General features: G+C 50.1%; 2 protein-coding genes across 7 annotated transcripts in view; one reads left to right on the top strand and one right to left on the bottom strand.

The window, feature by feature from the left end:
* The window catches only part of ACKR2 (atypical chemokine receptor 2), a 48,420-nt gene extending 34,975 nt beyond the window's left edge, over positions 1-13,445 (top strand). The window contains exons 4-5 of one of the 5 annotated variants that reach the window (XM_070575711.1): positions 1,526-1,639; positions 7,008-9,402. In XM_070575711.1, the coding sequence (XP_070431812.1) occupies positions 7,031-8,185 (1,155 nt within the window). In that variant the 5' untranslated portion in view covers positions 1,526-1,639; positions 7,008-7,030 and the 3' untranslated portion in view covers positions 8,186-9,402. Of the gene's footprint in view, positions 1-1,525; positions 1,640-2,011; positions 2,312-7,007 lie in introns of those variants that run through there. The other 4 variants (XM_008532725.2, XM_008532724.2, XM_070575710.1 and 1 more) reach the window with 4 other exon arrangements.
* On the bottom strand, positions 1,444-17,415 carry CYP8B1 (cytochrome P450 family 8 subfamily B member 1). Of its 2 annotated transcripts, XM_008532727.2 has the most exons (4): positions 14,495-17,415; positions 3,858-3,907; positions 3,068-3,202; positions 1,444-2,064 (listed from the first exon to the last, which is right to left on the bottom strand). In XM_008532727.2, the coding sequence occupies exons 1-4, from the start codon at positions 15,482-15,484 to the stop codon at positions 1,908-1,910; spliced, it is 1,332 nt and encodes a 443-aa protein (XP_008530949.2). In that variant the 5' UTR covers positions 15,485-17,415; the 3' UTR covers positions 1,444-1,907. The 2 variants fall into 2 exon arrangements, with proteins under 2 accessions (XP_008530949.2, XP_008530950.1); XM_008532728.2 differs by lacking the exons at positions 1,444-2,064; positions 3,068-3,202; positions 3,858-3,907 and having other exon boundaries at positions 12,442-15,484.
* Positions 17,416-17,630: the final 215 nt, after the last annotated feature.

The raw sequence follows: 17,630 nt of genomic DNA, 5'->3' as shown, positions 1-17,630 counted from the left end.
GTGATGGCCCAGGACTCAGTGATCAGGGTTTTGGGTCAGCTCTGCTTGGCTTATGGTGTGGCCCTGGGCTTCCTGTGTAACCAGGGAGGTGACAACTGCTGCTACTTCACCAGGGAGCCAGGAGGACTTGCAAGGACCAGCATGTAAAAGAGTGTCTGAAATTTGGAGCCCCATGTAAATGTCGGAGCTGGCTACTGTTGTTTTCATTGTGTTTTATATGTCACAATGAATCCAAATGCGATGCTCCCCACGGTGGACCAAGCAGAGGGCAGCTGTCCCTCCTGTGAGTCTGAGGGAAGGGCTCACAGCGGCAGAGCTCCCAGTGTGTGATCCTGGCTCTGGCTCTGGAGCTGACTGCAGGGACTTGATTTCTGATCCTGCAGGACACTTGCTATGTGTTCTTGGGCACATTATTCTCCCTCTCTCAGCCTCAGTTCCTCATTTGTAAAATAGAAATAACAATAGTGCTTGTCTCATAAGGTTGTTGTGAACCGTAAGTACATTAGTACATTTGAAACTTGACATAAGGGGACCACAACTGGCTTGTTATTTCCTTTGAGAGGCAATGTAACAGTTGTTTAGGAGAATGGCCTCTTGGGTTTCAGTTCCTGGCTCTACCACTCACTTGCTCTGTGACCTTGGCCCAGTTCCCTAACCTCTCTGTGCCTCAGTGTCCTCAGTGTAAAATGGGGCTAATAGTATCGAACTTCTATAAGGTAAATGTGAAGATTAAATAAGTTAAAATATGTAAAGCTCCTTGCCCCAGCACCCAGCACATCATCAGGGAGGGCTCCATGGTCTTAGCTGTTATAATGATTGCACTAGATTCAATCCGCACAAAATCCTTTGCTGTAAGTATTACTTATTTTGTGGATGAGAAAACGGACTCGTGGAAGTCAAGGGCTCTAGGGTGAAAGCCCTGACTTTGTCTTGGAGCTGACAGGGCCTGAAAGTTTAAGCCCAAGGACATCCCAAACTGAGCAGTGAAGCCGAGACCTGGCTCTGCCCCCTGAGTTGGTCATTCATGAGTTCTCTCCCTGCGTGCCATGGTCGTGGCACTAGACTTCTTTCCTCATGTCTTCCTTGTGTGGCTCTCAGTTCCTTTTCCTGTTTCCATTCATGCACCACCAGCCCCCCACCCCCGTCAGCCTTCCATTCAGGCTTCCTGAGTGATGGTAGCCTGTCTGCACTTCTCCATCTCTAGTCCCCATCCTTCACAGGTATCTTTTAATAAGCTGGCCCAGACTCTGGGCCTGGGTTCAAATCCCAGATCTGCTACTTACCAGCTGTGTGGCCTTCAGCAAGTTTCCTAGTCTCTCTGTGACTCAGTTTCCTCATATGTAAAATAGAGATAATAATAGTACCTGCCTCAGAGTGTTATTGCAAGGATGAAATGAATTAATGCATGTAAAATTCTGAGAACAGAGCTTGGCCCACAGTAAGTGCTATGTAAGTGGTGGGTATTATTATTTTTGTAGTTATTATACACAGTAGAGTTTAATACCTGGTGTTTTTCCAAACCCAGGAGGAAGAAAATAGAGAGATCCCAACACTGTTACAGTTCCCCTAAAGGCAAGTTTTCTGCCACATTTGCCCCAACACCAGAGCACTTTCTGCAGCTGGACACTGTGGTCAGAGTGTGAGTTACTTCACAATTCCTTTGTCAACTTTTCCAGCCACAGCTGGGTCAGGAATGCGGGATGGGAATGCCAGTTATAGGCAGAGGGAGGCCACTCCCAAGCAGAGCCAGGGTGGACTCCAGGCTTTGGGACTCCATCTCCACCCCAGTCCTCCCACAGCAGTCAGGGGAGCCTCCTGAGGGAGGGAGCTGGGGGTGGCCACAGGGCACATTCCATGACACTGGTCCAGGGAGCCTCTGCCAGCTGGAGGCAGCACTGGGCCATTGCTCAAGTGGGAACAGTGGGGACTCCGGGCCCGTCATGCTTGATGGTCACAGGCTCCCAAGGCCGCGGGGGCAGAGCTGGCAAAGGCTGAGGAAACAACCCACAGAAGGAGGGGTCTTGGTTCAGCTGTGTCCAGGGCATAGTAGGGGAGGCAGATAACCTGTCAAGGGAGAAATGAAGCAAGAGAAGGGAGGGAGAGAAGTGACTGTGCTGATTAATTCCACGATCATTTGTTGAATGCCTCTCAGATGCCAGCCCTGTGCTGGTGAGTTCCAACCCCTGGGAATCCCCAGTCTAGCACAGGAGGCAAGTGATCCTCAAAAGTGACTACTTTCAGGAAGTGGCTACTAAGGCCGAGAAGAGACCTTCTGTGAGTGACTGAGGGGCTGGGGCACAGGTTGCACCAGGTCAGTGGGCTGGGCAGGCTTCTGGGAGGGGAGGATTTAGGTTGCATTTTAAAGGATATGATTTCCAGATTGTAAGGAAGCCAGTAACATTATTGTTCATTAGAAGTGATCTCAAATGTTATTCTTGGTCTTATATTCTGAAAGCTGGTGTGGCCTCTTAGGGTCACATTTGATCTTGTTTATTTGTTCACTGGTCTCAGCTGCGCTGTGGGCAGCACACTCAGCATGGGAGGGAGCCTGCATGTGACCCTGCCCTCAAGGGCTCTTGGCTGGGGAGGAGGGCAGCTGTGGGATTGACGTGGAAGATGGAAGAGGGAAGGTGGTGGGAGATAGCGAGACAGGCAGGGTTTGGTCAAGGTCCACAGGATCCTGATCAGGTATGCTGGCAAAGGTTTAACAACCAGCACTCAGTGATGGGGCGGAGAGGGGAGGCACATGCAGGAGAGAAGGGGAGCTCCAATTGGTAGAATTTACCTTGCTGTAAATATTCCCACCATGACCAATTTCAAGCTACCAAATTAACATCACTGAATGCAGAATTAGTTAATTCATGACCATTTGTTGAATGCCTCCCAGATGTTGCATAACTGGCTCTCACAAGCCTGTAGGAGCCAGCTACAGCACATTGCTCACTTTGAATCCTCTCTGCTATTTGTTGCTGAGACCAGAAGTCCTACTATCAGAGGCTCATCCTTCAAATTCAAGTTTGGTCCATGTTGAAAGGGGGATCTGGGGGAAAAAGGTCACCAGTTCTACCTTTTGTTGTTAGGGCCATCCAATCCTGGGTCCATCATTTGCTGATGTGAAGCCATGGGCAACTGGGCTTCAACTCTCCAAGCCTCAGTTTCCTCATCTGGAAAACGGGGATCATAATCGTACTGCTTCCCAGAACTGTGGTGAGGATTAAATGAGAAAATTACATGTGAGCTCACAGAAGGAGCTCAACTAACATGACTGCCTCCCTGACTAGATGGACGTAGCAATATCCTCTCTCTGATGCCTCAGTGGCGACTTCTCTGAGAGGCCTTGGGAGGTGAGCCCTGGATCCTCAGGAGGAGACATTACTCACTAGCCAGAGGTTCTTGCTAAGTCAAAGCTGGAGCCAGCCCAGGTCAGCAGCCTCAGGAAGGCACCAAGAGGATGATGTTATTTCCCCAGAGATAAGCTGTGGTTTGCCTCTGTGCCCTTGGCTGCATCGTAGGGGAAGCTCAGCTGACCGTGGCCTTGCTGTCCCTCCTCCTCGGAGCCTCCCTCTGTGACCTCTGTATATTTCTCTGGGTTCCCCAGAGGTTCCACTGCAGAGCTTCATCTGGGTTGCCTTACTACCTGCTAATCTGTACTAGGAAGTAAATAACTGATACTCCCATTCATTCCTCTCAAGGTGTTGCTGGATAGGCCAAATGAACTCACGCAATAAGGAAAAGTAGTGAAGACAGAAAAGGAAAAACAGACTAGGCTAGAGGGACAGTTAGGGATGGGGTAACAGAGACCTGAAGGGCAGTCAGGAACACGAGGTGATGGCTCAGTGCAGCCACTGACTACTCACTGCACGCTTTGCACGAGTTGTTCCTCTTCTTTGGGTCTCAGTTTCCATACCTGCAAGAAGGAGGTGGACACAATGCACTCTCACTCCCTCAGTCTGAGGTTCTGAGGGCAAAAGGGTCACAGGAAGTGTATTACCTATTGCCACTGTATCCAATTACCACAAATTTGGTGGCTTAAAACAACATAAATTTATTATCTTAAAGTTCTAGAGGTCAGAAATCTAAAATGAGTCAGCAGGGCTGCATTCCTTCTGGAGGCCCAGGGGAGAGAATCTGTTGCTTGCCTCTTTTAGCTTCTAGAGGCTGGCTGCATTCATTGTCTTGTAGCTGCATCACTCTGATCTCTGTATCCATTGCCACCGTCTTCTTTTCTGATTTGGACACTCCTGCGTTCCTCTTCAGGACCCTTGTGATTACATTGGGCCCACCTAAATAATCCCCATCTCAAGATCTTTAACTTAATCACATCTGCAAAGTCTCTTTTGATATATAAGGCAACATATTCACAGGTTTCAGGGACTAGGATGTGGATACCTTTGGGGAGCTATTATTCTGCCAACCATAGGGAGGCTGCGTTTTGCAAGGAGGCTCAATAAAGTTTTTGGGGCATTGACAGTGGAATCTACAGAGGCTCACCAGCTGATGAAGGCAATATCCTGGGCAACCAAGACAAGACTTCCTGAGCCCAAATTACACCTTCCTCCAGTGGCCCCTTTGGTAACTGCTGGATGGGGCAGAAGAAAGGTGGAAGATGAGATGGGACAGGGGACAAGACACTGCTCCTGGACTCTGAAGCCCCAGGATTCAGATGCAGCTCATCCAGTGACTTCCTATATGATTGTGGAAAAGTTGCTTTGCTCCTGGGTTAGTGGCACTGACATTTCCTTCCTGGTTTGCCTTACAAGACTACCAAGGTGGATATGAAGGTGCCTGGCCAATTGTCATGTGCACATGGGGTGCTGATTGCTGTTGTCCTTGGTATTAGTGGTAAAAGTGATGGGAGGGGCTGGTGGCCCCAGAAGTCAAGAGGACCTGGAAAGATTCCCAGAGTAAAGGTCAGGAGGCCAGAGGCCCCAAGAGGGAAGGGAATAGAGTGTTTCAGGTGGAGGGGGCCTTACAAAGGTGGCCTGGTCCAACCATGAAACATGTTGACCCTGACCTCTGGCTTTGATCAAAGCAATCATCAGACTTGGTTGTTTGTTAAAGCAAAAGTCAGGGACTTTGAGAACCCAGGTCAGGATCAAGGTCTGTTTAATTAGTGGCAACTCCTGATTAATAATCCCTAATCAGGCCCAAGTGCAGAGGAGCATGCCCTCCTTCCAACCCCAGCAGCTCATAGACTCCCAACACCAGACATGTACTGGGGGTGTCCTTACTGCTACCCAGGAAAGGGAGGAGCTCAGGGACAGGAGACTCCAGATGCACAGGAAGGAAATAGAGGACCAAGACAGGAAGGCACAGGGTCAAGTTCCTGAGGCCAGTCAAGATAAAGGCAGTCAGATAAAGCTGCCCAGGCTGAGCTCCTGGGGGGCAACAGGGCATGCGTATGATTTTCTCCAACATCTGGCCCAGATGCCATGTGACAGGAGCCCAAGGGTAGGGCAGAAGCTCAAGGAGTAGGAGGACTCCAGGGCTCCCCTGGGAGGAGTTCTGCCTCAGTAGCTTTGGATATTTCCCTCAGCTGTGAGGTCACAGTGTCACGGATACTAGAAGGGTCAGCTAAAGGCCTCAGTCAACATTTCTTTCAAAATTCTACCTGGAAAAAGATAGAACTTTTACCAGGAAGGACTGGAGAAAATGTTTGCAATATATATGCAAAAAGCTAAAATCCTTACTATTTAAATCCTCTTATAAAATGAGAATCCCACCCCTTAAAACAATAAATCATTTACAGAGGAAATATAAACTGGCATTGAACATATTAAAAAGTTCAATCTCACTTGAATCAAAAAATAAAAAGTAAAATGCAGAGCTACAAGGTGGAGGTGATTTGTATTTCTCAGTTTGTGGCCCGTTGTCCTCACCAGCCTACAGGCCCCACTCTGGTGGCTGTGCATGCTTGCCTGCTTGAGCCATGTGTTCTTTTTTATCTCCTTCCTCTCTTCTCCCCAAACCCTCTTCCCCACTGGGGAACAATCTTATGTCTCTCTCCTTCTGGAACACAGAACAGGATTGAGCATAATCCTTGGTTCATGACAGACTCTATCACTGGTTCATGTGAGGCTCTCTTTTAAAAATTATTTTTAATAATACAGTTAAAACCTGGGAAACCACTGCCCCAGAGGGAACTTGACCATAGACAGTGACCTGCCCCCATCCCATGCCGCTGGCTTCTCCTGCCCAGGCAGCTGCTGTCTTGAATCCTGTGCCTGTCATTCTCTTGCTTTCCCTTTCATCTCTTTGAACTCCTTCAGAGTATATATATTTCATTTTTCTTAATTTTATTAAAAGAGTGCCACTTGTATAAATGTATTTTTATGGGACTTGGAGATAGTGGACATACTCAAAAGGCAGTAAGGAGGTAAAGACTCACAGGGTATGGTGAAGGGGGTGAGGAGGGCATCTGGGTGTCTCCCACATTTCAGCCTTATGTGACTGAGCCGTTAATCATTCCATTCAGTTAGATGGAACAGGAAAGGAGAAGATAGTAGGAAGATGATGGACTCAGTTTTGGGCAAAGCAATAACGTAAGCTAACATTTATCAAGTGCCTACTCAGTTCTGGGCACTCTTCGTAGAGCTTGAAGTGCTCCATGTGAATTATCACATTTGAGCCTCATAAGAACCCCACAAAGTAGGCGCTATTATTATTATTATTTTAAAGATGGGGAAACTGAGGGATGGAAAGATTTACTAGATTCTGAGTCTATCAACATGATGGATCACACCTTTCTGCTGCAAACCTAGAAATACTGGATAAAATATTCTTAAAATAGTAAATATTTATAAATGAAAATATTGACATAAAACTAAATATTTATAAATGAAATACTGTAAAAATAACAAAAGCAAGGGAAATCCTCAGGTGATAGAAGTAAAGAAAGCTTAAAGCCAGTCTCTTGGACATCCTAGAGCAGTAGCAAAAGTGGGTTTGGAGAGAGTAGGGATGCCTGGTTTCATCTTATTTCTCTCACGCTACTCTCTGGTCTGCAGAGCTCCAGGACTGTCCGCCCAATATGGCTGCCACCACCTCCCCTCTGCCACTCACCACTGAAGTCACTAGTTCTGAGAACAGCAGCTCCTTCTATGACTACGAGTACTACCTGGAGGATGTGGCCTTCATGCTCTGCAGGAAAGATGAGGTGGTGTCCTTTGGCAAAGTCTTCCTGCCAGTCTTCTACAGCCTGATCTTTGTGCTGGGCCTGGGCGGGAACCTGCTTCTTCTAGTGATCTTGCTCTGGTATGTGCCTCGCAGGCGGATGACTGAGGTCTATCTGCTAAATCTAGCCATCTCCAACCTCTTATTTGTGGTGACACTGCCCTTCTGGGGCATCTCCGTGGCCTGGCATTGGGTCTTTGGGAGTTTTTTGTGCAAGATGGTGAGCACCCTTTATACCATTAACTTCTACAGTGGCATCTTCTTCATTAGCTGCATGAGCCTGGGCAAGTACCTGGAGATCGTCCATGCTCAACCTCACCTCAGGCTGAGGACCCGGGCCAGGAGCCTACTCCTTGCTGCCATAGTATGGGCTGTGGCCTTGGCCATCTCCATCCCTGACATGGTCTTTGTGCAGACACATGAATACCCCACGGGTGTGTGGAGCTGCCATGCTGATTTTGGAGGGCATGGGACCATTTGGAAGCTCTTCCTCCGCTTCCAGCAGAACCTCCTGGGATTTCTCCTTCCCCTCCTTGCCATGATCTTCTTCTACTCCCGCATTGGCTCTGTCCTGATCAGGCTGAGGCCCCCAGGCCAGGGCCGGGCTCTGAGGATAGCCATAGCCCTGGTGGTGGCCTTCTTTGTGCTATGGTTCCCATACAACCTCACCTTGTTTCTCCACTCACTGCTGGACCTGAAAGTCTTTGGGGACTGCGAGGTCAGCCAACACCTGGACTATGCACTGCAGGTGACAGAGAGCATCGCCTTCCTTCACTGCTGCTTTACCCCCATCCTCTATGCCTTCTCCAGCCGTCGCTTCCGCCAGTACCTGAAGGCTTTCCTGGCCGCAGTGCTCAGACGGCAACAGACACCTCGCCCTGCCCAGGCCCCACCGTCCAGCTGTTCTGAGAGTACCAGGCTCACTCCCCAAGGAGAAATGACCAGCATGAATGACCTTGGGGAAAGGCAAGCTGAAGACTCCCCCAACACGGGGGACATGGGGAAAAATTAAGCCTGGGTGGCCATACCACAGTCTGGTGACAGCACATGGGACCCAGCTCAGTTGGGCATCCACCAAAAGTCCTCTCTCCGAGGGCCTGAGTGACCATGTTGCTAAACCCAGTGGTCAGTTCTCAGTTCTCAGACATCAGCAGCATTTTCTCACCCCCACCTTCTTCCTCCACTTTCTTCATTACCTTCCAGGACACCATATTATCTTGTCTGAATTGCTGCAATAGTTTCCCAAGTGATCTTTGCACTTCCTATCGTCATGCTCCCCTATCATCTAATCTGCACCCAGCAGCCAGAGTGATCATGACATCCTCAGGCATCACGCCCATGTCCTTCAGAGTAGCCGAAGGCCCGCCACCTACCAGTCTGCCCCCTTCCCTGTAGCTCAGTGGGGAAATACTGTTGCTATATTGTTTAATATTGCAGCCTTGATGGTGGCTGTAGGTCTGGCAGTCAGGAGGGGCTGGAGGTACTCCGCCTAGGAGCGTGGGAGCCTGCAGGTAGGAGGCAGAGTGAACATGTGTTTCTGGGGGTTCAGGAGGATACGCCTCCCTCTGCCTCCCATATCCCCTCTCAGGAGCCTTCAGGGCTCCCTGGGACCTGTACAGTCAAGTCCAAAATCTTTGTCCAACTTCAAGGCTGGAGCTTTCACAAGCAGAATCCCGTACACCATTCTACCCTTCTCCTCCTCCATTCCCGTTTTCATTTCCTGGACGCCAGGCACCCCTTGATGTTTCCCACACATTCCCACCTCTGTGCTTTTATGCTTGCCGACTCCCTCATGTCACAGGGATCATTTTCCAACCAGGTATCCCTTCACCCTTGTCTTGTAACTGAATCCCACTTGCTCTGGGAAACCACTTCTGAGTCACTTTTCCCTGTGCTTAGGCTAGAGGTCAGGTAGAGCATGGGACTTGGGCAGCATGGGACCAGTTCCCTGGCACAGTGATTCATTTGGGGTGGGGACATGACTCAGGCAGAGCTTGTGAAATGTAATGCCACTGGAACTTACTAGAACAGAGGCATGAAACTGAAGCCGAGAGGATGTGAGGTCTGGAGCTGCTCCTCCATCAACTCGAATTCAGGTGATGTGATAGCACAGTGAGTGAGCAGACACTGGGGGCGGTGTTTGAGCCCCAGAATCTAAGGCACAGCTGAAGCTCATGCCAATCCTGGACTTGGCAGTTATACAAATCAATAAAGTCCTTTCCAATTTGGGGTGGCAGTGTTTCGTTACTTGCAATCTAAGGATTCCTGACTTATATGCCCTGCCTGGGTGCTTTTCTCTTCACGTCTCCAGTGGTTGGCATCCTCCCTGCCCGCTGGCACATCCACTGAGAAGCCTTTCTTCAGGGAGCCCCTGGCCCACAGTGACTTCTCTCTTTCCTGAGCTTCTAAAGCATTCATTGCTTTCCCCCTCCTCCCAGAACCACCTGGCACAATCTGCCCAGATCTTGCCATGTCTGTCCTGCAAAACCCAGCACAGATCCTGGCAGACAGTAGTGCTCAGAAGGAAACTTTTAGGTAGATGGAATGGAGGACCGGAGAACACGTGGCTGGGCGAATGTAAGCTCCAGGAGAGCAGGGATGTTGCTGTGTGTAAAATCTGCATCCCTCGTGCTTAAGAAAGAGCTCAGACTGTAGTAGGTACTCACTAAGTATTTTTTTGAATGAACAAATGGATGGATAGAGAATTGAGCAGGTGCTCAGTATTCTGCCTGCTCCTTCTTGTCTTCCCCTGAGCTTCAATGGATGGTCCAGTCACAGCACGTGTGTCATGAGCCGGGCTGTCCGTGGATGTTGCCTGAGTTGACCTTGCTGATTTTTCTCTCTGTCTCTGCCACCCCCACCATCTCTTTCAGTTCTAGTGCCTTTAGTTCTCTCTCCATAAGGTCCCAGACTCCCCACTATATGGAAGGACTCTGAGCTCCCTTGGTCCCCTGGGAAATGAAGCTCTGGAGCTGAAGATGGTGATTTGTTTGAGGATGTCGGGCACAGGGTTCTATTTTAGGGCTCCTGAAATCTTGCCCCACAAGGGACCTCAGTCTTCCCACATGGCAACCAGACTGGTGAGGTACAGCCTGAGCTGTATCAACAGGGTCTAGGTCCCTGACTTGGTCCCAGGCCAGAGTCCCTGACTTTGTGCCCATGAAGCTCAGATGGGATGGGGCAAGGTATGCCAGGCAAGGGACACCTAACAGGGCTTCTCACCAGCACTGGCAGATTTGTGTGTGTGTGTGTGTGTGAAGTCTGTGTGCGTATATCTGTGTTGCTGTGTGGGCTGTGTGTAGTAAGTGACTGTGTGTGTGAATCTGACATGAATGTGTCACTGAGTCCACGTTGCTCTGGGTATGTGCCCACGGGTTTTTTATATGTTCCTATGAGTCTTTCTCTAGCTATGTAAGTGGAGGTGTGTGGTATCTGCAAACAACAGGTATATAAGAAGTGCCATGAAGCCTGTGCCCAAAGGGGAGGAGAAGGGCTGGCCACAGGCCACCCACTGGTTCCTCTCACTGTCTTGGTTGCCAGGTAGTGCAGCTGACCATAATGTGGGTTCTGACTGCAGCACTGTTTGCGAGAAGGCATGCTGGCACTGCTCAAGGAGTCAGTTGGTGATGGGCTTTCACAGCCCGGGACAGGACAGAGCCCTCTCCATCCCCACCTTATTTTCCAGCCTGGACCTTGGTCCCTCCTACTGCTCTCTGTCTGCCCAAAGGCCTGCCTAGCTCCCTGCCTGCACTGCCCAAGCCTCCCCCAGGGGTCTCAGGAAAGTCCCCAGGATTCTCTTGGCCTTCAGGCTCTGCGGCAGGGTGGCCTCTTACCCCACTGACCAGGGAGAAAGGCAGGCATGGCTCTGCCTGGGACCAGGGCTGCCCACCCTCCACCCTGTGAAGTGTGGTGTGAGCATTCACAATAGTTACTGCCTATGAAAACAACATCTCTTTTCTTTCCCTCGTGCCTGCAGTTCCACCATTGGCATGCCATGCTTGATCTTGCTTTTCTATAAGATATCCTCAGAGAGAAAACACTGAGTGGGCTTTTCTCTGAGGGAGAAAAAATTTGGTACAGAAATGAGGAATTGCGTCAGGACAGACAGTGCCTAGCTGTATCCTTGGGGGGTCTCTGTCTTCCTCCTGCCTTGAGGCCTCTGCCAGGGAAGGAAGTGTGGCTCTTGTAGAGGGTGTCTTTAGCAGTCCCCATGCCAGGGACATGGAACTACATGTGATATGGGCCACTCCCCTGCTGGCACGTGGGCAGTGGCCTCTAGGTGCACAGTCTGATCGGGGGGGCTCACTGGTGGACATCCCTGACTGTGGATGGTACACTTATATTCACCTCACCTGCATACCCTCAAATGGACCACAGGATCCATGAAGTTCCTGGGAGATCTGCACAAGGTCGCTCTCAGCTGAGACCTCTTGGGCCTGACTTAGTGCACGTGGGTCCTCAGCCCTGCCCCAGCCTGTCCACAGGCCAGGCTCCTGGTCCATATTCCTTTGGATGTGGGGAAAGGAAGCATGTAGCACCTCGGTCTGGGCAGAGCCAAGGAGATGTGTGAAGGCCCTGCATCTCTGCTCCTATCCCCACACCTCCTCTGGCACAGGGCCTAGCTCTGTGGGGAAGTTGTTGGTAAGTTCCTTATGGATGACTCCTGGCCTCCCAGCCCCCTTCTCCCTCTCCTGTGCTCCCCACACGACCCTTCTTGTGCTCCTGCCCCCTTGTGGAATAGGATGGGATATCTTGGCTTCACCTAGTCAGTCAGATCTCTATCAGGCTCCAGGCAGATGTCATCGTCTTGGGGTAGCTAGACTCAGAGAAAGGCAGGCTCTGGCCCAGAGTCACATAGTTAGTAGGGACAGACCCCTGCCCCCAGCCCAGGCCCCTGCCCCCTCTAGTAGTCTATTATCCTGGCAAAACTCAAGGAAGAACAGGCAACCTCAAGAGAAAGGAAGAGGCCAGTCAGAGATGTGGGATAGGAGTAGCAGAGAGAAACCCCACCGGGTGGTTCTTGCAGGGGATCCATATTGCCCAGGCCTCCCTTCTCCAGGACCCTATACCAGCTCCTACAGTCACTTTCCCTTATGTCCCAGCCCCTGCTGGGGCCCTGCCAGCAGCACCCTCTCCCCCTCTCCCAGCCCTGGTAAGCATGCCTGGCAACAGGGATTGTCTCCATTTCATACGCTGGAAAGCTGAGTAAGGGCAGGGAGGGGAAGAAAATGATTTGAGAACACAAAGCAAATTAGATGAGACTGGAAATCAGGTTTCTATAATTTAATCTACATCTATGGAATTGAGGGTCAGAGGTGAAGGAATAAGGAATCAAGCCCTATGGGCTCCTGTATGGAGCAGACGGCAGCAGGAGGAAACCAGGACACAGCAACGACACATAACAGATGTTGGCGGAAGTGAACTGCCCTGTATTGAAAATTTGGGGACCAGCTGTGGCAAAACTTAAATGTCAGGTGTGTGGAGGTGATGGGGAGCCAGTAAAGTAAAGAGTGACAATCAGAGGCACTTTTGGAAAAGGATCTCTGGCAGCAGGGGGAACTGATATGGAGAGAAATGCTGAGTTCTGAGCTATAGGAATGGCAGTGGGGTGGGGACGGGGGGACATGTTTCAGAGGCACCACAGAGGGTTAAGCTGACATAGCTGGGGCCTGGTTATATGAGGGTGAGAGACAGGGAGGAGGAGAGGGTGTCTCCACCGTATCTGCCTTGGGGGATGGGAGGAGTGGTGATGTCCTGAGGAGAGAGAGGCAGGGAAATCAGGAGAAGGGGGTGGTTCAGGGCAGAGGTGGGGGAACAGATGCTGCTGCTGAGTTCTGCATGGGCCCAAACTGAGTCAGAGATGCTGTGAGACCCCCATGAGGAAATTGGGGGTCTGGAGTTAGGAGACAGCTCTGGGCTTAGCAATAGTTATGGAAACCAAGAGAGGGGTTGAGATCACCCAGAGGTGGGGTGCAGAGGGGAGATGAAGGCACTGAGGAGAGACCTTGAACAACTCCTACAGGAAGGGCAGCATTTCTCTAGACCTACTCTATTCAATATGCTAGCCACGAGCCACACATGGCAACTGAGCACTTAGAATGTGGCTAGTCTGAATTGAGACATCCTGCAAGGGTAAAAAGTACATACCGGATTTTGAAGACAATACAAAAAAAATATGTAAAGACATTTCATTAATATTTTTGTATTGATTACATGTTGAAATGTTAATATTTTGGATATATTGGAGTAAGTAAAATACTTATTAAAATGAATTTCACCTGTTTGTTTTTACTTTTTAAAAAACATGTCAACTATGAAATTAAAAATTACACCTAGGGCTTGTCTCATATTGCTATTGGATGAGACTGTTCTAGAACCTGAATTCTGCAGGATGTGGAATAGTTGTTGAGGAAAAAAATAAGGTGGGATGGGAGGGTGGAGGCTAACATTTGCAAGATGCTGCGTTTCTCACAGTAACCAGTTTCTGTACCACAGGACTTGTCAAGGCATGCGTTATCTCCCTAACTGAGTTGCCCACAGATATTTCCCTTCCCCTCGACTTCCTAGGAGAGAAGAGTTCCACAGAACCCACTGTGAGAGATGGTGTTTTAAAGAGAGAATAATAGGCCTGTGACATGACTAGAAGGAGGCCAGAGAGCAAGGAGGGCAACCAGGACAGAGGTGGGGGTGCCACAGAACCAGAAGGACGGGTGGTCAGTGGGGGTCTGGGGCTTCAGAGGGACAAGAGGAGGTGGAGACCCCAAGGGAGCCCCTCTGGCCACGCTTGCAGCCACCCTGGCAGAGCTCACTCAGTAGGCTGCAGGCGGTAGCGGAAGCGCACGTCGTGGCTGGGCTGTGTGGTGCCAAAGCCCCAACGCTTGGGGTCCACAGGTGGCACAGGTGTATCAGGGTCCACCAGCTCCAGGTCAAAGTGTGTGACCATGAGAAGAATAAAAAGCTTCATTTCACTGAGGGCCAAAAACCTCCCAGGGCAGATAGAGACGCCTGAGCCCCACGGCATGGTATAGTGGTGGATCTTCTTGCCTGCCTTATAGAAGGCCACTTTTCTGCTGCCATTGGGGTTGAGGAAGCGATCATATTTGAAAGCAGTGGGGTCGGGGTGGATGTCAGGGTCCATGTGCACTGAGAGGTAAGGGAAGAGGGCCACAATGTCTCCACTGCGGAGCCGGTACTCCTGCCCACTGGCCATCTTCAGGGTATGGTCACCGTGTACCACCCTGAGAAGGGTGGGTGCAGCCCCCAGCCGTAGTGTCTCCTCCATCACACTGTCCAGCACTGGGGTGTGGTGCAGGGCACTGACCTTGAAGTTGAAAGACTGCCTGGCCTCCAGCCTGGCCTCCCCCAGGACCCGTGTGGCCTCCTTCCTCACAGCTCGCATGGCTTCTGGGTGCTTCAGGAGGAACAGGAGGGCCCAGAAAGAGGTAGGACCTGTGTTCCCCTGGGAGGCCCAGAGCATCATGAAGTTGAACTTGTCCTGCATGGCTGGAGCCACTTCCTGCTCTCTCAGAAACTGAAGCATGTAGGATATCCAGTTGCTTATGCCATCCTTCTCCAGGTTGTGTTTCACAGAGAGTGTCTTATGAAAGAGACGCTGGAGCCGGCCCACTTCTAGCCACTCCCGGGGCCACAGCAGAGAGTAAACAAACCTGGGGAACAGGCAGTCAAACTTGCGGAAATGGATGAATAACTCCTCTGCCTGTAGCAGGTCTTGCTCCTTGTCTTTTGTGTAGCCAAACAAGCTCAGGTAGCCAGCCTTGAACAAGATGTCGTAGCAGAAGTGAAAGAGGCCATCCTCACGCCAGCAACTGGCATCTGGACTCCGGCCCGTGGGCCCCAGTATAACCAAAGACAGGCTGTCCAGCATGACTTTGTTGAGATCCTCCAAGCCATCCCCCATGAGGTGCTTGGTGCTGGCTGAGTGTATCATCCGGTGGTCTCCCTGCACTGAGTGGTATCCAAATACCTTTAGCACCAATTTTTCCGCATACTCCACAAAGTCCAATTTTCTCTGCGCATCCTTGAGGATAGGGCCAAAGGAGAGGGGGTCCATGACAAAGGTGAAGTACTGGCCCCCAAGCTGCACCGTGAACACATCCCCGTGCTTGGCCCGCATGTGCTTCAGGAATTCAAACATATTCTTCCGGAAGGCCACAGCATGGCCCAGCCATGGTATGGAGCCCTTGTCCAGAGGGGGCTCCTGGGGCCTGCGTTGCCGAAGCAGCCCCAGCACGCACAGGTACCCCACAATGGCCACCAGCAGAACTCCCAGCACTGGAACCCAGAGCACCATGGCTGTGCTCTTCCAGGTTGAGCTCTGGATACACTGTTCTCTGGGTGCCAGAGAGGTTTTGAGAGGCCTTGAAAGATTGGGGATGGAAAGCTCTTTTCACCTGGATCTTGCCCTGGCCTGCAAGTTATAGTAAATAACGCTGGTGAGTCAGTACCTGGGAGCAAAATGTTCCCCTGGATTTCACACTTGCTAGAGCCTGGTCACGTGGAAAGAGGAGGCGGGACCAGGAAGAAGCCCAGAGGAAGCCTCTAGAAACATTGCACCCCCCTCACCAGCTTCAGGCTTTGTTCTAACCTTTTTAGACTCAGCTCCAGCATCTTCTCTACAAAGCCTTCCTTGACCCTCATGACTTACTGACCATTCACATGGCCATTTATTTACTCATGCATTCATTTATTCATTAATTTGCTAGCTCATTCAGCAGAAAGGGACCAAGCACTTACTAGGTTTCACATCCACCCCTTCCTTGTCATTAAAAGACCCACAAGCCTTCTAGACTGAGGACCTTTCAAGCAGAGGCCCAGATTTCAGTCTCTGAGCCTCTCACCTGGGGCCCTGCCACTGGCCCAACTGGATTGCCCAGTTCTCTAGCAAGAAGGACAGACTGGGAATCTTGGAATTATGAAATGTCAGAGATGATAGGGACTTCAAACCAATTGCTTTATTTCATGATAAGAATCTAGGCTTAGAGTGTAGTGGGGACTTTCTCTGAAAGCTGCCCTGGCTTGGGTGAGGTGAGCTGACACTTTACTGGGGGCCTTCTGTGAGGTGTCAGGCCAGGTCCCCGTCAGCAGGCCCAGGAAGGAGAAAGCTGTGCCATTGACTCTAAGGCTTTGATCAAGCAGCCTAGCCCATTTTTGAAATAGTTGAGGTTCAGACTCAATTCAACCAGTTCCCATAACATCCAAGTTACTGTTTAACTTCGAAATAACCAGCAAACAGGGACTTTGTCTCCTCAGACAACCATAGGATTGCCACACGCCCTCTTGAGTGAACTCCTTTTTGCCTTGTGCATTTCCTCTGCTTGGGGAGCTGGAAACACCCACACTCTGCCTCCATGAAGTCCTCTCTGATTGCTCAGGGCAACCAGAGCAAGTGCTCAGCACCGTCAACTCTCCCTAGTCTTAGAATCCACAGTAAGAAACAGTCTGTGGACCACCTCTGACAAGATGAACATTGTCCCCCAGTGTTTAATGGATGGAAGCACCATCTTACATTCCTTCTCACCTTCATTCATTCCCTCACACCCACTCATCCATTCATTCCTTCCTTCCTTGGAACAGCCGCATCTATCCATTCAACAGATATTTACGGCACTTAACTTCCAGAAATTTGCTATGACTGTGAATGAGATAGACACAGTCCCTGCCCTCTTGGAATTTATGGTCTAAGGAGGGGAAAAAGATAGTGCAGAGAGCATACAAAACAGAAGAACTCATGCTAAGGACGCAGCAAAAGAAAATGGAGTTATGGGTATAACTGACAAAGCCTTAAAGGAACACCTATGGAATGCCCAAAACCACTAAAACCACAGACACACCCAGAGATAATCAGACAGCACAACTGCAGACCTGGATAAGATGTGAAAGCAGCATAAAACAGAGAGAGGAAGGAACACTGATGCCAGCGAGCCATTCCAGAGAGAGGACAACATGCTGCTGGTCCCCTTGCTGGTTCCCATGCTTCTCCCTGTCCTCTTCAGCTGGACCATGCCAAGGTCTTTGTGGACTTTTGTTCGTAACCCCTTGTATATTGAATGCCGTGTTTGGTGTTAATTAATACGTTTTTATGATACTCATATGGTTTAATGTGTGATGTTTGATTGAGTCTCTGTAAAGGAACGCTGGGCTGTTACTGCCCTTCCTGGACCTCAGTTGCTTGCGGCAAGATCCTCTCAATTTACTCTAATAAATTCTTGCATTGTGGAAAGACACAAAGTTGAGCGGACAATCCCTTATTAACCACTCATTACAGATAGTAAATCACTGACGGAAGAAGTATGTAATTAGAATTGTGTTAAGTGCTGCAAAGCAGAAGAGCAGAATAGGAAAGGGGGTGGGGAGTTAGGAAGGCCACACTGATGAGCTGGTAATTAATTAAGTGGAGGCGTGGAGGACAAGGCCAGGTCAATGCATGTTCTGTGTGG

This window comes from Equus przewalskii, chromosome 15, assembly GCF_037783145.1.
Source record: "Equus przewalskii isolate Varuska chromosome 15, EquPr2, whole genome shotgun sequence".
NCBI classification, from domain to species: Eukaryota; Metazoa; Chordata; class Mammalia; order Perissodactyla; family Equidae; genus Equus; species Equus przewalskii.
This window is presented reverse-complemented; position numbering and strand designations above follow the sequence as displayed.

Excerpts from the sequence above, each read along its gene's own strand:
- CYP8B1 (XM_008532728.2), bottom strand. The coding sequence starts at position 15,484 with ATGGTGCTCTGGGTTCCAGTGCTGGGAGTTCTGCTGGTGGCCATTGTG.